At 36.5% G+C, this 26,421-nt stretch overlaps 1 protein-coding gene across 1 annotated transcript in view; it reads left to right on the plus strand.

The window, feature by feature from the left end:
• RB1 (RB transcriptional corepressor 1) overlaps positions 1-26,421 on the plus strand; it is a 164,878-nt gene that overhangs the window by 129,047 nt on the left and 9,410 nt on the right. Inside the window, exons 18-23 of the mRNA XM_080799855.1 lie at positions 6,200-6,318; positions 10,167-10,312; positions 12,449-12,594; positions 23,372-23,476; positions 23,950-24,063; positions 24,159-24,322. Of these exons, the coding sequence (XP_080655981.1) occupies positions 6,200-6,318; positions 10,167-10,312; positions 12,449-12,594; positions 23,372-23,476; positions 23,950-24,063; positions 24,159-24,322 (794 nt within the window). The remainder of the gene's footprint in view (positions 1-6,199; positions 6,319-10,166; positions 10,313-12,448; positions 12,595-23,371; positions 23,477-23,949; positions 24,064-24,158; positions 24,323-26,421) is intronic.

Genomic DNA, 26,421 nt, shown 5'->3' on the forward strand with positions numbered 1-26,421 from the left:
TGTTACCTTCTCAGATATGTCTTCCTTAAATCACCCTCCAAGGTATCCGTTTGTGTATTCTTCACAAGAAATTCTGTTGTTTCATAGAATTTTTCTGAATCTGTCATTAACTACTTATTTCCTTGTTTGTTTATTGTCTGCCTCTTCCCATGGACTCCCCATGTAGGGAGGAGCCATATCTGTTCCTGGTGCATAGGAAGTATTCAATAAATGTTTGATGCTTAGTGGATACAGTTTTTACAGACAAAACTAATTTTTAGTTTTACTGCAGATTGCCTAAATGTTCCACTATACTCCACTGCACTTCACTTTGAAAAAAATATTCTAAATAATAGGCATTCTGAAATAATTTTTCATGTTTTTATTTTCTTTGCGTAAGGTACACATATGTATGTGTTTGACTAATGCTTAAAGGAAAAGAGGGGGGAAAGGAGTAAGTAAGTATTTTATTTTTAAAGGATCCAGGTTATATATTAAGGCAGAATTAACCTCAAAGAACTTTGAACACTTTTACCTACTCACTTTTCATTTATCAACAAATGTTTATTGAGTCCCTACTGTGTGTCAGGCAATTTTAGACATTTGGGATACTGTTGTGAACAGAATAACTGTAGGAGACAGTTAATAAACAAGTAAACAAATGAATACATAATCGATTTCAAATAATGATTAGTACTGTGAAGAAAATAGAGCAAAGTTGAGAGTAGCAGCAAAGTGGGAATTATGACTGTCTTGGACAGGATGTTCAGAGAAGGCTTTGCTGAGGAGGTGCTGTCTGAGGATACAGCGTGAATAATGGAATGGGTCGAGTCATGGGAATCTCTGGTAAAGAGCATTGCAGACAGAGGAAACAGTAAATACAAAAACTGGGAAAGGGAGAATCATGCTGTGTCCAAGGAACAAAAAGATGACCTGTATGTATGTATGTATGTATCTTACTTCTTCAAAAAGATGACCTGTATGTATGTATGTATCTTACTTCTTCTGTCTGGAAGAAGTAAGTAAGGAAGAAAGTAGTAGAAAGTGAGGCCTGAGAAGGGGCCAGATCTCAAGGGACCCTGGCTTAGAAAGCCAGGATAAAGAGTTTAGATTTATTCTAGTGTAGATGGAAAGTCATTGGAGAGTTTTGAGTAGGGTGGAGGGTGTGAGGAGTAGTTCATCAGCTTTATTGAAAAGACTGGAAGGCAGCAAGAGTGGAAGTATGAAAGGCAGTTGGAGGATGCCTTTGTGGTAGTACAGACAAGAGATAATAATGGCTTAGACTACAGTAATGTTAGAGATAACGAGATAATGAGAAGTTAGACTTGGGATGTATTTTGAAGTTAGAGTCAACATGACTTCCCAGGATTGGATGGTGGAGTTTGAGGGAAAGAGTAATTAAGGATGACTCTTTTTTTGCTTTGGACAACTGTATATAAAGAACGATAATGATATGGGAAAAACTAGAAAAGAGCAGCAGTTTTTTGGTGGTAGAGGATTGTTAAAGTTTATTTTACACATAGACATCAATTGAACATTGAGTTAGGTGGAAGAGGACAGATGCCTCTGAAATGATTCTTCAAGTCCACCGATCTCTGGCAGTTGGGGGATTATTTATCATTTTTAGCTCCTACCATAGAGTGTCTTATAGAGTAGACAACAAATATTGGGTAGAAGGTGGAATGTATGAATGTGTGAGGTGGACATTCATACATTTGAACAGATACATTGTCCTTTGTATAAAGGCATTTATTTAGATGCGTAAGTAAGAATTTAACCATAATAATTTCAAATGTTTGCATAACACTTGTGCCCGGCTCTGTTGTAAATGCTTCCATTTATTATTAATTCACTTAATTGTCACAATACCGCGATTTAAGTATTGTCATTACTATCACCACTTTACAGTGGAGAAAAGTGTCATAATGTGTTTAAGTAACTTGTTCAAAGTCATGCAACTAATGAGGGCCAGGGTGTGAACCCATGTCGTATGACTCCAGAGTCTCAGAGCTGTCTACTGCACTATACTTCCTCCTATTATCATGACATACTCATTATCATAAACCTGTTTCTATATATCTGTGTGACCGCTTGGGTTGGGGGAGATGCAGTAATAAAAATGATACTTGAGTGAAACATAAAGACTATTGGTAAAAAAATCCTTAATCCTCGGAGGAGGCGTTCATTTTAGTATAATCCAATTGTGCTAATCTGAAGAGAAAGTAAAATGTCTGATTAGTAGCATACCTGAATCCTCTAAAGGCTCAAGTTTATTCACATTTTTTTGTCTTTTTTAAAAGTTTTTTATGAACGTATAATGCATTATTTGTTTCAGGGGTACAGATCTATGATTCATCAGTCATACACAACACCCAGCACTCATCACAACTCATACTCTCCCCAGTGTCTACCACCCAGCCACCCCATCTCCTACCCTCCTCCCTTCCAGCAACCCTCAGTTTGTTTCCTGAGATTAAGAGTCTCTTATAGTTTGTCTCCCTCTCTGGCTTCTTTCATTTTTTCTTTCTTTGTGAATCTTAGGGTCTCTTAAAATGTCATTGAAAGAAAAATGGTTCTAGGCCACTTCTGCTGAATATATGTGGATTTATACCCACATGATTTTCATTTAAAAAATATATTCTGTATATAATTTTGTATATAATTTGTCAGTGGCTAGAAAATATAAAATACTGACTATGACATCCATGCATTAGCTGGTGTTATTAGCATTACTTTACTCCAATGAAAATGCTTACTTAGATTGCACTTCAGAGTGCACTTAATGAAAGGAAAGACTAGGAAAAAATTGTTTGATAATAAAAATTACATTATATGGCACCTGGGTGTCTCAGTCAATCAAGTATCTGCTTTCTGCTCAGGTCATGATCCCAGGATCCTGAGATCGAGTCCCTCGTTGGGCTCCCTGTTCAGGGTGGACTCTGCTTCTCCCTCTGTCCCCCCACTCCTGCTCATTTTCTCGCACGCACGCCCATGCACACAAAAATAAATAAATAATCTTTTAAAAAATTACATTATGGGGATTATATAAAAAAAAAAACCCAGTATTGTTTATTTTTAAAGATTTAGCTTAACCTAGTTTATTGTGGTTTTAGTCAAATAGAAGTTTTTAGCCAGACCAATTCATCTTTTTCTTTTTGACCTCTGGCTTTTGGTCAAACCCACAAAGTCCTCCCTTATCAAGAAGTTGTGAAGATGGGTTGCCTGGATTGCTCAGTGGGTTAAGCCTCTGCCTTCAGATCAGGTCATGATCTCAGGGTCCCGGGATCGAGCCCCACATCAAGCTCTCTGCTCAGTAGGGAGCCTGCTTCCCCCTCTCTTTCTGCCTGCCTCTCTGCCTACTTGTGATCTCTCTCTCTCTCTGTGTTAAATAAATAAAATCTTTAAAAAAAATTGTAAAGATACTGTGTTTATTTCTAATAATTTTAAAATTTTGTTTGATATAAATAATTCATTTTCTATAAATTGTAAAGTTATAATCTCTTCCTTTCAAATTGCTGAGCTTTTCAACACTTTATTGAATGAACCTTTTTTTGTGTGTGTGTGAAGATTTCATTTATTTGTCAGAGAGCGAGAGAGTTTGCACAAGCAGGGGGAGTGGCAGGCAGAGGAAGAAGCTGGCTTCCCAATGAGCAAGGAGCCTGATGCAGATCTCAGTCCCAGGACTCTGGGATTATGACCTGAGCCAAAAGCAGACGCTCAACCCATTGAACCACCCAGGCATCCCTGAATGAACTATTCTTAATATTTTTACAAAACCTACTTATTTTCTACATTGCTTTGTGTATTTACTTACTGTTGTGCCATTTTTCCTTTTGATATAAACCCAGCATTTTGGCAATCTCTCTGTTTTCTTGTTGTTCTTAGGTCAAGGATTAAAAAAGTAAAACACGGATGGGCTCCCTTTTTATGAACTTATAAGCAGTCACCTCCAGAAAACAATAAATTTTGAATCAGTGTTTTAGTGACTTTTACTGCTAGTCTTATCTTTTTATAAATGGTATTTTAAAAATTAGACTTTCAAGCTTTTTGCTTGATATATAGAAGTGTAATTATTTTTTTCATATTGTGAATAATGGTATTGTCATTTTTTTCATTTAATACTTTAATCTTTTATTTCTTTTCATTGTTGAGCTGGCTGGAGCCTTGCAAACAGTGTTGAATAGAAAGCATGATAAGGGGCGCCTAGGGTGGCTCAGTGGGTTGAGGCCTCTGCCTTCGGCTCAGGTCATGATCCCAGAGTCCTGGGATCGAGCCCCACATCGGGCTCTCTGCTCAACAGGGAGCCTGCTTCCTCCTCTCTCTCTGCCTGTTTCTCTGCCTACTTGTGATTTCTACCTGTCAAATAAATGAATAAAATCTTAAAAAAAAAAAAAAAGAAAGCATGATAATAGGCATCCTTTTGTTGTCTCTGATTTTTTTTAAGGGCAATGATTGTAATGTTTCACCATTACATATGATGTTTGCTGTGGGTTTTGGTATGTTTGTATATGCCATTTATCAAATTAGGAAGTACCCTACCATTCCTGGTTGAATAAGTTTTCTCCCTCCCTTCGTCCTTTCCTTTCCTTTTCCTTCTCCTTTCCTCCTTTTTAAAAAATATTTTATTTTATTTTATTTGTGTGTGTGTGTGTGTGTTCCAAAATTCATTGTTTATGCACCACACCCAGTGCTCCATGCAGTACATGCCTCCTTAATACCCACCACCAGGCTCACCCAACTCCTCACCCTTTCCCCTCCAAAACCCTCAGTTTGTTTCTCAGAGTCCACAGTCTCTCATGGTTTGTCTCCCCCTCTAATTTCCCCCAGTTCACTTTTCCTCCATCTCCCGATGTCTTCCGTGTTATTCCTTACGCTCCACAAGTGAGTGAGTGAAACCATATGATAATTGACTCTTTCTGCTTGGCTTATTTCACTCAGCGTAATCTCTTCTAGCAATGGCCACAGTCGCCAAACTGTGGAAAGAACCAAGATGCCCTTCAATGGATGAATGGATAAAGCAGATATGGTCCATATATACAATGGAGTATTATGTCTCCATCAGAAAGGATGAATACCCAACTTTTGTATCAGCATGGACTGGACTGGAGGAGATTATGCTGAGTGAAATAAGTCCTTCCCTCCTTCTAATCACAAATGGGTTTTAAAATGAGAACTTATTCCTTCATTGATTTTGATAAGATTTTTCACCTTTGACTTACTTATTAGTGAGGTGGATGCCATTATAGATCTTTCCATGTTGAGCTGGTTTTGCAACATGGATAAACTCAACTTTGGTAACGATATATTCTCTTTTTGTCACTGCTGATTTGAGTTGCTATTATTTCTTGTTTAGGATTTTTACATCTCTGTTCATGAGTAAGAATGGGCTATAATAGCCTTTTTGATGTCCTTGACAACTTTTAGTATCACTGTTGTACTAGTCCCATAAAATGAGATCAAGAATGTTTCCACTTTTCCCATTCTCAGAAGAGTTTGAGTAAAAGTGGAATCATCTGTTCTTTGAATGACTGGTAGATTTCACTGGTAAAACCAAAGGTGCTTGATATGCTTGATATCCTTGTAGGGAGATTTTTAATTACTGATTGAGGTTTTTTAATAGTTTTGGGAGTATTGATACTTTTTTATTTTTTATTCATTTATATTTTTTGTGGAATTTTCCATTTGGTCTAAGTTTTCCAATTTATTGACATAAAGTTATTCATAATAATCCCCTATTATCTAATTTTCTTGATGATGGTCCTACTTTTTGCTCCAAATACTGTTTATCAATCTCTTTTGTTTTTCTCAATCTGACTGGAGGTTTGTTTAATTTTACTAGTTAATTCAGAGAACTGATTATTAGCTTTGTGATCAAACTATGTATTTTATCTTTGTTTTTAGTTTCATTAAATTATGCTCATGTCTTTATTATTTCTGTCTTTGTACCTTCTTTGGGCCTTTTCTGTGTATTTTTCCTCTTAATTTCTTTTCTAATGTTAACATTTGAAGTTATAGATTTTTCTAGTCCTTTAAATATATAGAACAAAAATTGGCAATTAGTATTTTAAGTGGAGAAAAGGATCTCATTTGAATTCTAAATTTCTGCTGTCAATTGTAACTAAATTTGTAGTGCTTTCTATGTCAGACAAAATGATTTTGATAAGTACATGGGAAAATAATACTTACCAATGTGGTTTTAATGTCATCTGGTTTGATATAGGATTCACCTTTATTTGATTTGATTAAACAAGCAAAAGACCGAGAAGGACCAGCTGATCAACTTGAACCTGCTTGTACTCTCAACCTTCCTCTCCAGAGTAATCACACTGCCGCTGATATGTAAGTAGAATGTATGTTGTGTTATTCATTCAACCTGCAATTACATTTTGAACATGGTATAAGGCACGATACTCTATAGGGAATAGAATTTTGAATAAGGTATTCATTTTGCTCTGAAGAAGCAGGAATATAAGGCACATGACCCAAATAAAGATCATATAAAGTGGTACAGAGTGCTGCTGAGATCACTTAGGATTGATGTAATGAGGATAGTTTTCATGGTGGAGATGACAAATTAATTAGGCCTGAAAGATGGAAAATAGGATTTCTGTGTGGAAACTGGAGAGGAAGGAGGAGACACAAAGTGTTCCAAGAGTCAGAAAAGTGTAAGGCCAGGAAAGCAGGAAACATTTTCAGGGAGTACAAATCAGTGCATTTGGGGTGAAGCATAGGATAGGCATAGGAACTAGGGTGGGACATCAACATCAACAATTAGTTGGTAAGTACATGATGATGATGATGATGATGGAAGAAGAAAGCAAATAGCTAATATTTCTTGAGGGTTTACTGTGTGCTAGACAGTTGCCTAAGTGCTCGAGATTCTTTTATTTTTCCATTTAATCTTCATAACAGCCCTGTAAGGTAGTAGATTCTGCTATCAGCCTCAGTTATCTATAAAATAGGAATTAGAGAAGGTAATGTGCCAAAGTCAACAGAAATCAAATCCAAGCAATCTGACCCCAAAACTCATGTACTTAAACATTCCAACTACTGTGCCTTTCATAGGAATGTGCCTACTATTGTTTCTGTTTAGTTCGGTCTAGGAATTGACATTATAATGTTCTGCGATTAGTTCAGGGACTATTTTCCAGAGATGTCCTTTCCATGCTAACTTGTACCCAGAGTATTTCTAGCATGGGATGCCTCTGCCTTCATATATAGATTTGTCTGCTAGGTTATGCACTAATATAAATAGGTCAAGACTTATCTTTTTCTAAGTGCCAGGATGTTTTCTAGACACTGGGAATAAAAGGCGAATAAGATGAACTAGGTTCTTCCTCACATAGCGCTTAGGTTATGGGGGAAATAAACTAATACGTGATGTGTTTTTAGAGTATACACTAAATTTGGACATCTGGTTGGCTCAGTCAGTAAAGCATGCAACTCTTGATCTTGGGATTAGGAGTTCAAGCCCCATGTTGGGTGTAGAGATTACTTAAAAAAATAGAGAGAGAAAAAAGAGAGTATACCAAGTACTGTAATGGAAATAAAGTAATGTGAGAGAAACTGAGAGTGTAGGAATGCTTAGGGAAGCTTTTTCTGATAAAGTGATATTTGACCTGAGACCTCAAGGACAATTGGATGCTGGCTAGGCACACATCTGCATCATGTACATTCCAGACAGAGCAAATGGCAAGTACAGTGGCCCTAGGACAGACCAGACTTAGCTGGTTTTAAGAACAGAAAGAAGTCCCAGTGTGGCTGGGGTAGAGTGAATAAGAGGAGGTTGGAGTTACAAGATAAGGTTGGAGAGGCAAAGTGAGGCCAGACCTTGTAGAGTCCTATGAGCCATAGAAAAGTTTTTGGATTTTAACAGAGAATGGAAAAGCATTAAAGTTTTAAGTAATCGTGCAGCTTGCTATACTTTGTATTTTTAAAGGGCTATTTTTTGGCTGCTATTTAAAGTGCAGGTGGGTTTGGAGGAGGGAAGAAGTAGAAAGACCAGTTTGGAGACAGTTTTAACAGTCCAAGTGAGAGATTTAAGTGACTTGATCTAAGATATGTCAGTAAAGATAGAAAGAAATGGAATGATCCAGGATGTATTTTAGAGGACGATTTAATAAAACTTGGTTTTGCATTGAGTTTGAAGAATTGGGAAAAGGGAGAAATTAAAAATAGCTCCTAGGTTTTAGATTTTAGAAACTGGATGTAATGTGGAGTCGTTTATTGAGATGGGAAAAACAGAGGGAAGAAATCAAGGCTTCCCCTTTGGCCTTCTTAAGTTTGAGATTCAACTAGTGATGTTCTATAGGTAGTTGAATATTTGTACCTAGAACTCCAGAGAGACCAACTCCTGTCCAAGTTTAGTTTGTCTATAATATTGTGAATTAGAGAATTAAAGGGAAGTTCAAGATTGGAAGTAGACTAGACCCTGGTACTTAAAAGGTTACAATGGTGATTCCCTTTTCCTAGTATACTAGTTAACATACTACATATAGTAGAAACATCCACAGTAAAGTACAAATCCTCTTTCCTGCTTAGAATTATTTCTTAGCTACTAAAACAAAATTAGAACATAGATCTGAATTATCCTGTGAAAAGCAACACAAGAGTGGTAGAATGTCAGAAATTGAGAGAGAATATTTATTAATATCTCTGTGTAGATTTATGTCTGACATGTTTAGTATACAGGTATAAATCTTCCTTGATAACATATTTGAATACTAGTATTCTGTACTAGGTGGTATTTGTTTTATTATACATATGAACCACAGTTATCAATGAAACATTTTTTTTAAGATTTTATTTATTTATTTGACAGACAGAGATCACAAGTAGGCAGAGAGGCAGGCAGAGAGAGAGGGGAGAAGCAGGCTTCCTGCTGAGCAGAGAGCCCGATGAGGGGCTCGATCCCAGGACTCTGGGATCATGACCTGAGCCGAAAACAGAGGCTTTAACCCACTGAGCCAACGAGGCGCCCCTCAATGAAACATTTTTAAGAGGAAAATCAGAAACATGACAACACTATTTTGGTATCAATAACTTGTTCTTTTAACCTGGAGTTATTTGATAATCTCAATCTCACTATAATTATTAAAATTGGACATATACACTATGCAACTATTTTTTCTTCAAAAAAACAGTGACTCTCAGAAAAAGCTATTCATTAAAATAGTTAGAAATGATAATGGCAAGCTTAGTTTTCCTATTAGGCTGTATCTTTTCCAACTTGTGTTTAAATAGCTTGCTGAAACTGGTGTAGCCACACTGGCAAACAGTGTGGAGGTTCCTCAGAAAGTTAAAAATAGAACTACACTGTGATGCAGCAATTCCACTACTAGGTATTTACCCAATGAACACAAAAATACAAATTTGAAGGGGCAGTTGCTCCCTGATGTTTATAGCAGCATTATCAACAACAGCCAACCTATGGAAAGAGTCCAAATATCCATCAACTGATGAATGGATAAAGAAGATGTTGTATGTATGTATGTGTGTGTGTATATATATGTGTATGTGTGTGTACATATATATGTGTATATATGTGTGTGTGTATATATATATGTACATATATATATATATATATATTCATGCAATGGAATATTACTCAACCATCAAAAAGAATGACATCTTGCCATCTGTAACAACATGGATGGAGCTGGAGTATATTATGTTAAGTGAAATAAGTCAGAGAAAGACAAATACCATATGATTTCACTCATGTGAAATTAAGAAACAAAACAGATGAACATAGAGGAAGGGGGAAAAAAAAAGAGAGAGAGGGGAAACAAACCCATAAGAGACTCTTAATGATAGAGAACAAACTGAGGGTGGGTGGAAGGAGGTTGTGGGGGGATGGGCTAGATGGGTGATGGGTATTAAAGAGGACACTCGTAATGAGCACTGTCTTGTATATATGTGATGAATCACTGAATTCTGCTCCTGAAACCAGTACTGCACTGTATTTTAAATAACTAGAATTTAGATAAAAATTTAAAAAAGTAGTTTGTTGAGAGAAGGAATTTGGTATAGAATAACAGAGTAAATAGGTATGTTTGGATGCCTGTGTACAGCCGTGTGTATGTGTGTGTGTGTGAGAGAGAGAGAGAGAGAGAGAAAGAGAGAGACAAAGAGAGAGAGACTCTTAGGGAACTTCAAATGAAGGCTTTTTCTTTGAATATGTTTAGGTATCTTTCTCCTGTAAGATCCCCAAAGAAAAAAGGATCAACTATACGTGTAAATTCTACTGCAAACACAGAGGGGCAAGCAACCTCAGCCTTCCAGACTCAGAAGCCATTGAAATCTACCTCCCTTTCACTTTTTTACAAAAAAGGTTAGTAGATGATTATTTTCAAGAAGGACTCTGAAACCTGGCTGTGACTGGGTTCAAATCATGGCTCTTCTGCTTACTAGGTATGTCCTTGGCAAAGTCACTTAATATCTCTGTGCCTCAGTTTCTTCACCTGTAAAGTGGAAATGATAATAATAATTTATTTTGTAATAATAGTAATCTACCTTATAAGGTTTTTTAGTTAATTAAATGAATCAATACATAAAATGTTTCAACAGTGCCTAGCACATAGTTAGTACTCAGAAAGTATTAGATTTTGTTACTGTTGCTGCTGCTGCTTTTGTCAGGTGTTCAAATTTATGTTTGGAAATATTTACCCCTGACATTACTTTTGCTGTTCAGGTGTGTATGTGAAGTTAAGATTGTACAGTGTGCTGTAGTCTAATGTAGGCACATTTCCTGGCAATTAGGCTGAGTAGCATTCTCTGATTATGTGTGTGTGAGGTGGAGCAGGGCTGTCCGTACGTGCATATATAGAGCTGACCTTTGAACAATGTGGGGATTAAGGGTACTAATCCCTCCATGTAGTCAAAAATCCACATATAGCTTTTGACTCCCCAGAAACTTTACTGATAGCCTACTGTTGACTAGAAGCCTTACCAACAGTGTAAACAATTATCACATATTTTATGTGATATATGTATTATATACTATAATAAGCTAGAGAAAAGAAAGTGTTATTAAGAAAATCATAAAATACATTTATAGTACTGTCCTGTATTTATTTATTAAAAAAATCCATGTATAAGTGGACCCTCTTAGTTCAAACCCATGTTGTCTTAGAGTCAGCTGTATGTGCAGGTGCACACCCAGTGAAGCTCTCTGGAGGGACATAAAAGGCCAGATTCCTCTGTGATAAATCTGTTTCTGATTTTATTCAAGTCAGAAATACACTCAAGTCAGAGTTTTATAACCATGTTGTAAGATAACCCTTAAGTTAGAACAGTGTTTCCAGAATGTGTTCCCCAACCAGCAGAATCCACCTCACCTGAAAAGTTGTAGAAAGGAAAATTTTTGTTTAGGCTCCACGTTAGAACTCCTCAATCAGAAACTCTAGGATGAAGTGGAAAAAAAAAATTCCTTGTTTTAACAAGCCTTCCAAAGCTAATCTGATGCATGCTAAAATGAGAACCACCAGGATAGTTAAAACATTCTGATTGCTTTATGCAAGTCTCTGAAAGGTACATTTAAAGTAAGAGTCATTATATTTAAAGTAGATGGAAAAAAAATTAAATTTAGTGGATTTGTTTTCTCCAGGCCTATGTCCCAGTAATATTTTTATAGACTTTGTAAATAAATCTTATGTTAGTATTCAAGTATTATTTTGCCTTCTATTTACCTAGCTCTGTACTAAGACTAGGGATTATTTATTCATAAAGAAAATAGTGGTAGAGGTGAGGTTACTGTTAAAGTGCTGTTTATTATTGGTGGAAATGCAAGCTGGTGCAGTCACTCTGGAGAACAGTATGGAGGTTCCTCAAAAAGTTAAAAATAGACCCACCTACAATCCAGCAATTGTACAACTGGTATTTACCCAAAGAATACAAAAATACTAATTTGAAGGGATACATGCACCCCAATGTTTATAGCAGCATTATCTATAATAGCCAAACTATGGAAACAGCCTATGTGTCCATTGATTGATGAATAGGTGAGGAAGATGTGGTATAAATATGCAATGGAATATTACCCAGCCATAAAAATGAATGAAATCTTGCCATTTCCAATGATGTGGATGGAGCTAGAATGTATAATGCTAAGTGAAATATGTCAGTCAGAGACAGACAATTATCATATGATCTCACTCATATGTGAAATTGAAGAAACAAAACAGATGAACATAGGGGAAAAAAAAAGGGAAAACCAAAAAACAGACTTTTACCTATAGAGACCAAACTGATGGTTACCAGACCACCGGGTGTTGTATAGAAGTGATAAATCACTAAATTGTACACCTGAAACTAATATTACATGGTATATTAACTAGCTGGACTTTAAATAAAAACTTGAAAAAAAACAGGGAAAAAATGCTGTTTAATAGCATTATAGTTACAGCAACTTAATATTTTGAAAAATCCACTTGTTGAATAGTAAACCTAAGTCCCCTTATCTCCGCAGTGTACCGACTAGCATATCTTCGACTAAATACCCTGTGCGCACGCCTTCTGTCTGACCACCCAGAACTAGAACACATCATCTGGACCCTTTTTCAGCATACATTGCAAAATGAGTATGAACTCATGAGAGACAGGCATTTGGATCAGGTAAGAAAATAATGCACTTCACTACTCTTCTCCTACTCATTTGTTAACTGTACACTGATTTCTTAAAAGATTAGATTCAAATGAGAAGCTAGATCAATTTAGCAGACTTAATATATACGCACTCTCTGGCTTCCTTTTATAATTTTGCTATGGTTCTTAGAGCTTTAGAGCTCGGGAGTATTTCAGTAACTTTTTTAATGACATAAAAGATCTTATTTACAAAAATCATTGAAAAAAACTATTTATTAGGGGTTTTTCTGTCTTGTAGTAAACTAGATTTCATGTTAGTAAGGAAGAAGTACAAGACTTAGGAACAAGTTGATCTAAAACAGTGCCTATTGAATGAATGAATGAATGAATAAAAAAATAAATGAGTGACAATTTACAGAGAATGATCTTTCATATCTTCCTGTTTTTTTCTCTGTATGCAGAATAATAATTTTTTTTGGTAGCAACTTATTGAGATATAATTAACATACCATACAAATTACCCATATAAAGTGTACAATCCAGTAGTTTTTAGTATATTCATAGAGTTGTGGAACCATCACCAAAATCACTTTTAAAACAGTTTTATCATGCTAAAAAGAAATGCCATACCGTTCAATACTCATCATCTGTTCCTCTACTTCTTCCAGACCCAGGCAATACTGATCTTTCTATGTCTGTAGATTTGCCTCTTTTGGGAAATTTTATATAAATGGAATCATATAATATGTTGTATGTTGTGTCTGGCTTCTTAGTGTAATGTTTTCGTTGTTCATCTGTGTTATACCTCGTATCAGTACTTCATTCCTTGTGTTGCCAAATAATATTCCATTGTATGGATACACCACATCATATTTATCTGTTCATTATTTGGTATACATTTGTTTTCTACTTTTTGGCTATTATGAATAATGTTGCTGTGAACATTTATATATTTATGTGGATATATATTTCCAGTTCTCTTGGTTATATACCTAGAAATAGAATTGCCAGGTCTTGAGATAACTCTATGTCTAACCTTTGCGGACTGGCCAGATTGTTTTCCAGTATATCCACACCATTCTGCATTCCTACCAGAAGTGTATGAGGTTCCAGTTTCTCCACATCCTCATCAGCCTCTTATTTGCTTTTTTGATTATAATCATCCTAGTGGGTATAGAGTAGTATCTCTTTATGGTTTTAATTTGCATTTCCCTGATGGCTAATGATATTGATTGAGAATATTTTCATGTGCTTACTGGCCATTTATATATCTTCTTTAGGGAAATATCTACTCAGATAATTTGCATATTTTTAAATTGAGTTGTCTATTTATTATTGAGCTATAAGTGTTCTTATGTAGTCTACATAAAAGTCCCTTATTTCATATGATTTGCAGTTATTTTCTCCAGTTCTCTGAGTTCTTTTCACTTTCTTGATGGTGTCCTTTGAGGCACAAAAGTTTTTCATTTTGATCATGTTCAGTTTATCTGTTTTTTTCTTTTGTTACTACTGCTTTTGCTGTCTTATCTAAGAAACCATTGCCAAATCAGAGATCATGAAGATTTATTCTTGTGTTTCTCCAAAAGTGTTGCACTTTTAACTCTAACATTTACATTTTGATTCATTTTGAGTTAATTTTTCTTTATGGTGTGAGAAAGGGGTCTAACATCACTCTTTTATATGTGAATACTACTTGTTCCAGCACCATTTCTTAAAGTCTTTTCTTTCTGTGTTGAGAGAAATCAAAACTAACTGTATATGCATTAAAGTTCATTTCTGGTTTCTTAATTGTGTTCCATTGATCTGTATGTCTTCTCTTATGCCAGTGCAACACTGTCTCAATTACAAAGCTTTGTAGTAAATTTTGAGATAGGGAAGTGTGGGGGCATCTGGGTGGCTTAGTCAGTTAAGCATCCAACTCTTGATTTCAGCTCAGGTCATGATCTTAGGGTCCGGATCCCAGGGTCCTTTCAGTAGGGAGTGTGCTTGATATTCTCTTCTCCCTCTGCCCCTCCCCCACTCACGCTCACACTCTTGTGCACGCTCTTTCTCCCTAAAATAAATAAATAAATCTTTTTTTTTTTTTTTTTTTTTTTTTTAATTTTTTTTATTTTAATAAACATATAATGTATTTTTATCCCCAGGGGTACAGGTCTATGAATCGTCTGGTTTACACATTTCACAGCACTCATCATAGCACATACCCTCCCCAATGTCCATTTCCCCACCACCCTCTCCCATCCCCCTTCCCCCCCGCAACCCTCAGTCTGTTTCTTGAGATTGAGTCTTTTATGGTTTGTCTCCCTCCCAATCCCATCTTTTCATTTTTTCTTTTCCTACCTCCCCCCAAACCCCCCCACCTTGCATCTCCACTTCCTCATATCAAAGAGATCATATGATAGTTATATTTCTCCGATTGACTTATTTCGCTAAGCATGATACCCTCTAGTTCCATCCACGTCGTCGCAAATGGCAAGATTTCATGTCTTTTGATGGCTGCATAGTATTCCATTGTGTATATATACCACATCTTCTTTATCCATTCATCTGTTGATGGACATCTAGGCGCTTTCCACAGTTTGGCTATTGTGGACATTGCTGCTATAAACATTCGGGTGCACGTGCCCCTTCGGAGCACCACGTTTGTATCTTTAGGATATATACCCAGGAGTGCAATTGCTGGGTCGTAGGGTAGCTCTATTTTCAGTTTTTTGAGGAACCTCCACACTGTTTTCCAGAGTGGTTGCACCAGCTTGCATTCCCACCAGCAGTGTAGGAGGGTTCCCCTCTCTCCGCATCCTCGCCAGCATCTGTCATTTCTTGACTTGTTAATTTTAGCCATTCTGACTGGTGTGAGGTGGTATCTCATTGTGGTTTTGATTTGTATTTCCCTGATGCCGAGTGATGTGGAGCATTTTTTCATGTGTCTGTTGGCCATCTGGATGTCTTCCTTGCAGAAATGTCTGTTCATGTCCTCTGCCCATTTCTTGACTGGATTATTTGTTCTTTGGGTATTGAGTTTGATAAGCTCTTTATAGATTTTGGATACGAGCCCTTTATCTGATATGTCGTTTGCAAATATCTTCTCCCATTCTGTCAGTTGTCTTTTGGTTTTGTTAACTGTTTCCTTTGCTGTGCAAAAGCTTTTGATCTTGATGAAATCCCAATAGTTCATTTTTGCCCTTGCTTCTGTTGCCTTTGGCGATGTTCCTAGGAAGAAGTTGCTGCGGTGGAGGTCAAAGAGGTTGCTGCCTGCATTGTCCTCAAGGATTTTGATAGATTCCTTTCGCACATTGAGGTCCTTCATCCACTTTGAGTCTATTTTCGTGTGTGGTGTAAGGAAATAGTCCAATTTCATTTTTCTGCATGTGGCTGTCCAATTTTCCCAGCACCATTTGTTGAAGAGGCTGTCTTTTTTCCATTGGATATTCTTTCCTGCTTTGTCGAAGATTAGTTGACCATAGAGTTGAGGGTCTATTTCTGGGCTCTCTATTCTGTTCCATTGGTCTATATGTCTGTTTTTGTGCCAGTACCATACTGTCTTGATGATGACAGCTTTGTAATAGAGCTTGAAGTCTGGAATTGTGATACCACCGACTTTGGCTTTCTTTTTCAATATTCCTTTGGCTATTCGAGGTCTTTTCTGGTTCCATATAAATTTTAGGATTATTTGTTCTATTTCTTTAAAAAAAATGGATGGGATTTTGATAGGGATTGCATTAAATGTGTAGATTGCTTTAGGTAAAATAGACATTTTCACAATATTTGTTCTTCCAATCCATGAGCATGGAATATTTTTCCATTTCTTTGTGTCTTCCTCAATTTCTTTCATGAGTACTTTATAGTTTTCTGAGTATAGATTCTTTACCTCTTTGGTTAGATTTATTCCTAGGTATCTTATGGTTTTGGGTACGATTGTAAATGGGACTGACTCCTCAATTTCTCTTTCTTCTGTCTTGTTGTTAGTGTAAAGAAATGCGACTGATTTCTGTGCATTGACTTTATATCCTGACACTTTACTGAATTCCTGTATAAGTTCTAGCAGTTTTGGAGTGGAGCCTTTTGGGTTTTCCACATATAGTATCATATCATCTGCAAAGAGTGATAGTTTGACTTCTTCTTTGCCGATTTGGATGCCTTTAATTTCTTTTTGTTGTCTGATTGCTGAGGCTAGGACTTCTAGTACTATATTGAACAGCAGTGGTGATAACGGACATCCCTGCCGTGTTCCTGACCTTAGCGGAAAAGCTTTCAGTTTTTCTCCATTGAGAATGATATTTGCGGTGGGTTTTTCATAGATGGCTTTGATAATGTTGAGGTATGTGCCTTCTATCCCTACACTTTGAAGAGTTTTAATCAGGAAGGGATGCTGCACTTTGTCAAACGCTTTTTCAGCATCTATTGAGAGTATCATATGGTTCTTACTCTTTCTTTTATTAATGTATTGTATCACATTGATGGATTTGCGGATGTTGAACCAACCTTGCAGCCCTGGAATAAATCCCACTTGGTCGTGGTGAATAATCCTTTTAATGTACTGTTGGATCCTATTGGCCAGTATTTTGGTGAGAATTTTCGCATCTGTGTTCATCAAGGATATTGGTCTGTAATTCTCTTTTTTGGTGGGATCCTTGTCTGGTTTTGGAATCAAGGTGATGCTGGCCTCATAGAATGAGTTTGGCAGTTTTCCTTCCATTTCTATTTTTTGGAACAGTTTCAGGAGAATAGGAATTAATTCTTCTTTAAATGTTTGGTAGAATTCCCCTGGGAAGCCGTCTGGTCCTGGACTTTTGTTTGTTTGGAGATTTTTGATGACTGTTTCAATCTCCTTACTGGTTATGGGTCTGTTCAGGTTATCTATTTCTTCCTGGTTCAGTTGTGGTAGTTTATACATCTCTAGAAATGTATCCATTTCTTCCAGGTTGTCAAATTTGTTGCCATAGAGTTGCTCGTAGTATGTTCTTATAATTGTTTGTATTTCTTTGGTGTTGGTTGTGATCTCTCCTCTTTCATTCATGATTTTATTTATTTGCGTCCTTTCTCTTTTCTTTTTGATAAGTCTGGCCAGGGGCTTATCAATCTTATTAATTCTTTCAAAGAACCAGCTCCTAGTTTTGTTGATTTGTTCTATTGTTTTTTTAGTTTCTATTTCATTGATTTCTGCTCTGATCTTTATGATTTCTCTTCTCCTGCTGGGTTTAGGCTTTCTTTGTTGTTCTCTCTCCAGCTCCTTTAGGTGTAGGGTTAGGTTGTGTATTTGAGACCTTTCTTGTTTCTTGAGAAAGGCTTGCACTGCTATATATTTTCCTCTCAGGACTGCCTTTGTTGTGTCCCACAGATTTTGAACTGTTGTGTTTTCATTATCATTTGTTTCCATGAATTTTTTCAATTCTTCTTTAATTTCCTGGTTGACCCATTCATTTTTTAGAAGGATGCTGTTTAGTCTCCATGTATTTGCGTTCTTTCCAAATTTCCTCTTGTGATTGAGTTCGAGCTTCAGAGCATTGTGGTCTGAAAATATGCAGGGAATGATCTCGATCTTTTGGTACCGATTGAGACCTGATTTATGACCCAGGATGTGGTCTATTCTGGAGAATGTTCCATGTGCACTAGAGAAGAATGTATATTCTGTTGCTTTGGGATGGAATGTTCTGAATATATCTGTGATGTCCATCTGGTCCAGTGTGTCATTTAAGGCCTTTATTTCCTTGTTGATCTTTTGCTTAGATGATCTGTCCATTTCAGTGAGGGGAGTGTTAAAGTCCCCTGCTATTATTGTATTACTGTCGATGTATTTCTTTGATTTTGTTATTAATTGGTTTATATAGTTGGCTGCTCCCATGTTAGGGGCATAGATATTTAAGATTGTTAGATCTTCTTGTTGGACAGACCCTTTGAGTATGATATAGTGTCCTTCCTCATCTCTTATTATAGTCTTTGGCTTAAAATCTAATTGATCTGATATAAGGATTGCCACCCCAGCTTTCTTCTGATGTCCATTAGCATGGTACATTGTTTTCCACCCCCTCACTTTAAATCTGGAGGTGTCTTCGGGTCTAAAATGAGTTTCTTGTAGGCAGCATATGGATGGGTTTTGTTTTTTTATCCATTCTGATACCCTGTGTCTTTTGATTGGGGCATTGAGCCCATTAACATTCAGGGTAACTATTGAGAGATATGAATTTAGTGCCATTGTATTGCCTGTAAGATGATTGTTACTGTATATTGTTTCTGTTTCTTTCTGATCTACTACTTTTAGGGTCTCTCTTTGCTTAGAGGACCCCTTTCAATATTTCCCGTAGAGCTGGTTTGGTGTTTGCAAATTCTTTCAGCTTTTGTTTGTCCTGGAAGCTCTTTATCTCTCCTTCTATTTTCAATGATAGCCTAGCCGGATATAGTATTCTTGGCTGCATGTTTTTCTCGTTTAGTGCTCTGAATATATCATGCCAGTTCTTTCTGGCCTGCCAGGTCTCTGTGGATAGGTCCGCTGCCAATCTAATGTTTTTACCCTTGTATGTTACAGACTTCTTTTCCCGGGCTGCTTTCAGGATTTTCTCTTTGTCGCTAAGACTTGTAAATTTTACTATCAGGTGACGAGGTGTGGACCTATTTTTATTGATTTTGAGGGGCGTTCTTAGCATCTCCTGGATTTTGATGTTTGTTCCCTTTGCCATATTAGGGAAATTCTCTCCAATAATTGTCTCCAATATACCTTCTGCTCCCCTCTCTCTTTCTTCTTCTTCTGGAATCCCAATTATTCTAATGTTGTGTCGTCTTATGGTGTCACTTATCTCTCGAATCCTCTCCTCGTGTTCCAGTAGTTGTTTGTCTCTCTTTTGCTCAGCTTCTTTATTCTCTGTCATTTGGTCTTCTATGTCACTAATTCTTTCTTCTGCCTCATTTATCCTGGCAGTGAGAGCTTCCATTTTTGATTGCACCTCATGAATAGCCTTTTTGATTTCAACTTGGTTAGATTTTAGTTCTTTTATTTCTCCAGAAAGGGCTTTTATCTCTCCGGAGAGGGTTTCTCTAATATCTTCTATGCCTTTTTCGAGCCCGGCTAGAACCTTGAGAATTGTCATTCTGAACTCTAGATCTGTCATGCTACCTATGTCTGTATTGATTAGGTCTCCAGCCTTCGGTACGGCCTCTTGTTCTTTTTTTTGAGGTGAGTTTTTCCGCCTTGTCATTTTGTCCAGGTAGGATTTGCTTTCTCCTGCTGTGGAATTCCGCTGTTCTTGGTGACTGAAGTTGGTTTTGGATGGTTTCTTGTTGATCTTCTGGGGGAGGGGCCTGTTGTAGTGATTCTCAAGTGTCTTTGCCGCAGGCGGAATTGCACCGCCCTTGCCAGGGGCCGGGCTAAGTAATCCGCTCGGGTTCGCTTTCCGGAGCTTTTGTTCCCTGAGCGCTTTCCGTAGAGTTCCGGAGGACGGGAATGAAGATGGCGGCCTCCCAATCTCTCGGCCCGGAGGAGCCGAGAGCTTGGGGTTCCGCTCCTCAGTGCGCTCTCAGAGCAAAGCGCCCAATAGCCCCGCCTCCCTGGCTTGCGGTCGCGCCTCGAGGAAAGCAGTCAATTGTTGGAGCTGGAGAAAAGCGCCGGGTCGCTTTTGTCTCCGTGGCCTCCGGCCGCGCTCCGAGCCCACCCAGCCTGCGACCGGCACAAGGTAACCCCGGGCTTAGAGCTCACTCCTCGGCTTTGTCGCTATAGCCGGCTTCCCCGCTCTAATACCTGCGAGCTCTGCGGCACTCAGACACCCCCAGTCCTTCTGTGACCCCGCGGGTCCTGGGGTTATGCTGACCCCGCCTGGGTTTCCCCCCAGTTTAGCCTCTGGAGCGATGTCTCCCAGTGGAGCCGACTTTTAAAAGTCCCGGTTTTGTGCTCCGTCGCTCCGCCGCTTGCCGGGTGCCGGCCCCTCCCCCCGGGGTCTATCTTCCCGTCGCTTTGGATTCACTTCTCCGCAGGTCCTACCTTTCAGAAAGTGATCGATTTTCTGTTTCTGGGATTGTTGCTCTTCTTCTCTTCGATTTCCCGTTGGATTTATAGGTGTTCACAATGGTTAGATAAGCTATCTAGCTGATCTCCTGCTACCCGATGTCGTCTCAGCCTGCTACTTCTCCGCCATCTTGACTCCTCCCTCTAAATAAATAAATCTTAAAAAAAAAAGAAATAGGAAAAAAATTTTGTTCTTTTTCAAGATTTGTTGTACTATTCTGAAGCTTGCATTTCCATATGAATTTTAGGATCAGTTTGTCGGTTTCTGCAAAGAAGCCAACAAGGATTTTGATAGGGATTATACTGAATCATAGATTAATTTGAGGAGCTTTCTTATCTTAATAATATTAAGTATTCTAGCCAATGAACATGTGATATGATGTCTTTCCACTTATTTAGATGTTAATTTTTTTCAGTTATGTTTTAACATTTGCAGAGTATAGTCTTTTTATATTAAATTTATACACCTCAGTGTTTTTATTCCTTTTAACACTATTGTAAGTGAAACTATTTCTTTAATTTCTTGTTTGCATTATTCATTACAAGTGTATAGAAATACAATTAATTTTCATATATTGATCTTGTTAACCTGCAGTTTTATTGAAGTATTTTATTAGTTTTAATAGTTTTTAGTAGATTCCTTAGGATTTTCAATATATAAGATCATATTGTCTTCAAATAGAGATAGTTTTACTTTTTCCTTTTCAATCTGGATGACTGCTACTTCATTTATTTGTCAAATAATAACTTCGTTAAACTATTTGCTGTAGTGTAGAACCTCAAAGACAATGTCGAATGAAAGTGGTGAGAAGGGACATCCTTGTTTTGTTTCTGCTCTAGGGGAAAGCATTCAGTCTTTCACCATTAAATGTATTGTTAGCTGTGGAGTTTTGTATATGCTCTTTATCAAATAAAGGAAGTTCCCATCTATTCCTAGTTGTTTTTGTCATGGAAGTGTGTTGAATTTTGTCAAATGCTTTTTCTATATCTATTGAGATGATCATTGGGGTTTTCTCCTTTTATTGTATTGATATGTGGTATATTACATGAATTGATTTTCAGATGTTAAACCAACCTTGCATCTCTGGAATGAATCCCACTTGGTCGTAGTCTATAATACATTTGATGTGCTGCTGGATTCAGCTTGTTTTTGTTAAAAATGTTTACATCTATAACCATAAAAGATAATGGTAATTTTCCTCTGATATCTGGTTTTGATATAAGAGTACTACTATCCTCACAGAATTAGTTGGGTAGTGTTCCCTCCTCTTCTAATTTCAGAAGAGTTTGTGAGAAATTGGTATTGATTCTTTTTTAAAGGTTTGGTAGAATTCACCAGTGAAACCATCTGGGCCTGGGCTTTTGTTTGCAGATTGTTTTGGATTATTATTTCAAGCTCATATTTTCTGTTTCTTCTTTAGTAAGTTTTGGTGGTTTGTGTCTTTTCTTAAAAATTTCCATTCCATCTTAGATATCTATTTTGTTGGTATGCAGTTGTTCATAATGTTCTCTTTATTTCTATAAGGTCAGTAGTAATGTTCCCAATAAGAATGATATTTTCAGGGGCGCCTGGGTGGCTCAGTGGGTTAAAGCCTCTGCCTTCAGCTCAGGTCATGATCTCAGGGTCCTGGGATCGAGCCCTGCATCAGGCTCTCTGCTCAGCGGGGAGCCTGCTTCCCCCTCTCTCTCTCTGCCTGCCTCTCTGCCTACTTGTGATCTCTGTCAAATAAATAAATAAAATCTTAAAAAAAAAAAAGAATGATATTTTCAGCAAACAGTGAATTAGTGTATAAGGGTATAACCTCCAAATATGTATATTTTTCTAGAGTATATTTGGATGTATAAATTCTAGTATGTTGGATTTTTAAAAGTAGACACTCGTTGCCTTCTATTTTTCTACACTAGTCTTAAGGATTTCTAAATCCTAAGTCCTAAGGATTTCTAAAGAGATTAGGTATATGAAATCAAGACTTTTGCAGAGAGTTACCTTAAGAAGAGGTAGGAGAAAAATATGAATTAACAAAGAAGCTATTAGATGGTGTTCTGAGTGGGAAAAATAGAATTGGGGCTGGTAGGATGCTGAACAAGGGGTGATGAGTAGATATTCTTGGCAATAGTAGATATAAGCAAGAATGTTGCAGAGATATAAGTACTTAAATTTGGCAATAAAAGTCATAAAGTGAAGAAAGTTTGATTTTTTCATTCTGTAAGGAATAATTTCAAATCTTATTTTTATGTTAAAAATAATGTTTTTATTGAAATAGAACATGCATATAAAAGCATCCATATAGCATAAGAATACATCTTAATGCAAATTCATCAGCTGAACTCATCTGTATAGCCTGCATCCAAATCAAGAGCATTACCTGCAATACGAAGATTCTCTCCTGCACCATTCCAAACTCCTTACCATCACCAAGTATATTGAGTTTTATTTTATCTGATAGTTTAAACCTTTGACACATCTGACTTTTTTTTTTAAGTGCTAGTTACACAGTGAACTGATTCCAATTTCAACCTTTCTGGGGGGAAAAAAAAAAAAAAAACCTAAGGAACAAAGGTCAAAGTTAGGGTTATTTACAAACCAGATGATCAGTTCTAATAATCAAGGTCTGACTTTTACATTTTGTTCTTTAAACACAATTTGGGTTGAACATTTCACATCACCTTTCAAATTGAGTTTAGGATGGGAAAAGATAATCCTGTAGGAACTTAAATTTCCATTTTTTGAAGCTAAAAGAAAGATAACAGTACTTTTTAGAGCACAACTATGTAACAAAATTCTGATATTTTTATATTGTATTGACTTACTAGATTATGATGTGTTCCATGTATGGCATATGCAAAGTGAAGAATATAGACCTTAAATTCAAAATCATTGTAACAGCATACAAGGATCTTCCTCATGCTGTTCAGGAGGTAGGTAATCTTCCATGGTAAGATTTTTTTGGATATATTCATATCTATAAAATGGATATTGTAAGTCATTAATTAGATCATATATTATGACCTTATTATATAAATTCATGTATCAGGTTTTTTACCTTTTATATTACTGGTTAATTATTTGTGCTTAAAACAGAATTGGAAAGCTAAGGCACTTTAATATCCAAATTCATGTTATAAAGTTAATAAGGAATACTGCATCTTTGCAATAAACAGGATATTTGTAATAAATTTTTACACATGTATATATATTTTTTAAAAGTCTGTGATATTTCACTTCTGGTAGAACAGTTATAAACAAACCTAAGAAGACTTTTCTAGATTATTTTTTCCTGTATAATATGTGATTCTTACTGTTAGAAAATAATATGAACTATTTGAAAAGAAAATCTAAAGAGATAAATTTCCAAATTCATTTAACAGGTGTTTTTATTCTTCTTCCTCAGACATTCAAACGTGTTTTGATCAGAGAAGAGGAGTATGATTCCATTATAGTATTCTATAACTCGGTCTTCATGCAGAGACTGAAAACAAATATTTTGCAGTATGCTTCTACCAGGGTATGTTGGAAGTATCCTTTGATTGGGAAAATCTAATTATAAAGTGGAGCTTACTAAAACATTAAAAAAAAATCTGCTTTTTGTTTTTGCCCTAGCCCCCTACCTTGTCACCAATACCTCACATTCCTCGAAGCCCTTACAAGTTTTCTAGTTCACCTTTACGGATTCCTGGGGGAAACATCTATATATCACCCCTGAAGAATCCATATAAAATTTCAGAAGGTGTGCCAACGCCAACAAAAATGACTCCAAGATCAAGGTTTGTGTTTTCTCTTTAGGAAAGGGCAAAGAACAAGAGGGGATTATTTTGATCCAAGTACAAAAATATAAAGCTTTCTTCACTTAAAAAATATTTATTTACATTAAGTGACATGATAGGAATTTGGTAGGAAAGAAAGATTATCTTTTTACTTAAGTGGGTTTGCAAGTTTAGTCTTCAACTTTCCTGGTTGCTAGGGTCTGTTCTTTTGTGAACAAAGAACAATTTTTGTAGTAGGTTTAAAATCACTTTCTTATGTTTGTAAGTAACCAGTCTGCTAAGTAAAGTAGATTACTTTTGGTTAAGAATTTTTATTCTCTAGCTTTATTGAATGTCCTGTAAACTCTGTGAACCTGTTTATCTTGCTTTGTTACAAAAATGTAGATGACTGATTAAATGTACATAACTGCAAATTAAGTCTTTAGAAGTCCATCCTTAATTCTGCCTGCAGCTTCCTTAGGTGTCACTACTTCGGAAGGGTGCTGTGGATTAGGGAGATGATGAGTATGAAGCTGTTTTAAATTCCTAGATGAAAGTTTCTGTGCAACTACAAATCATTATATTATCTTCCACATCCAACCACAAGTGCTTTGTGACTTTGAAGTGCTTCCATTGCCTTATTATATGTTATCATGGGCTGTTTGAAAATGACTTTATTTGTACAGAGTGGTAGGCAGATTAGCTAGTACAGTTAAGGTAGTCTCATCTCCTCAAATTGTCAGCTCATAGAGTTGTACTTAATGGGCAAGAAAAACAAAAGGGAGAAGGGGGAGATATTAGCCATCTAGAAAATATTTGTGTGGGGTGTTTAATTATATAAGTAATGCACACTCATGGTAAAAATTTGAAACTCTACAGGAAGAGATAAAATAGAAACTAGTTGGCAAGTGATATAAATCCTCTTGTGCACACCTGTACCATCCTTTATTTTCTGTTCTTATAGTATCTGTGTACAATATCTACAACTTATACTGTAAGTTGCTAAGATAATACATCATGTATATTTAATTTACACAGTCCCACATTGCCACATGAAAATGTGTACTTAGGTAATGATAATTGATCCGTATTATTCTTATGATAGCTATTTACTGAACTTAGTGAAATCACTTCTCAGTTGAGGTCATATTCTCAAAATCTTGATCAATCATTGATCAGGCATTAAGAGAGCATCTTAACATTCTATTTATCCAGCATATTTAGGTATTCTGCTTAATCAAATATATATATAGAATGATGTCCACTTATCAAGGAATTGGAGTATAATAAGACATATCTCCTAGTTACATGTGCATATGATCATATCCTTGTTATGCGAAGCTAATACTGTTTTTCAGGTTTATTATAAAAACAAATTATATGGTTCACTCATGGCAACCACAGATTCAAACCCTATGATATATATACAAAAAATAAAGAGAAAGATAGCCAAACAAATGCTATAGAAACTCATCAATCCCAAAGAAAAGGAATAAGAGAAGTGAAAAGAAACAGAGAATAACTACAAAAACAACCAGAAAACAGGGAACAAAATGGCATCAAGTACATACCTAACAATAATAACTTAAAAAAAAAAACAACTTTAAATGTAAATGGCCTAAATGCTCCAGTCAAAAGATACAGGGTGGTGGAATGGATAAAAATACAAGACCCTTCTATATGCTGCCTATGAAAGACTCACCTTAGACATAGAGACACATACAGACTGAAAGTAAAGGGATAGAAAAACATTTACCATGCAAATGGAAGCAAAAAAGAAGCCAGAGTAGCAACACTTATATCAGACAAAATAGACTTTAAAACAAAGACTGTAACTAGAGACAAAGAAGAGTATTACATAATGATTAAAGGAGCACCCCAACAAGAGGATGTAATACTTGTAAGTATCTACATACCAAACACTAGAGCACCTGAATACATAAAGCACATATTAATGGAAATAAAGAGAGAAATTGATGGTAATACAATAATAGTGAGGGACTTTAACACCCCACTTACATCAGTGGGTGGATGATTCTGGCAGGAAGTCAATAAGGAAACAGTGTCTTTGAATGACACTTTGCAACAGATGGACATAACAGATACATATAGCACATTCA

The sequence above is a fragment of the Martes martes genome, assembly GCF_963455335.1.
Source record: "Martes martes genome assembly, chromosome: 3".
NCBI lineage: Eukaryota > Metazoa > Chordata > Mammalia > Carnivora > Mustelidae > Martes > Martes martes.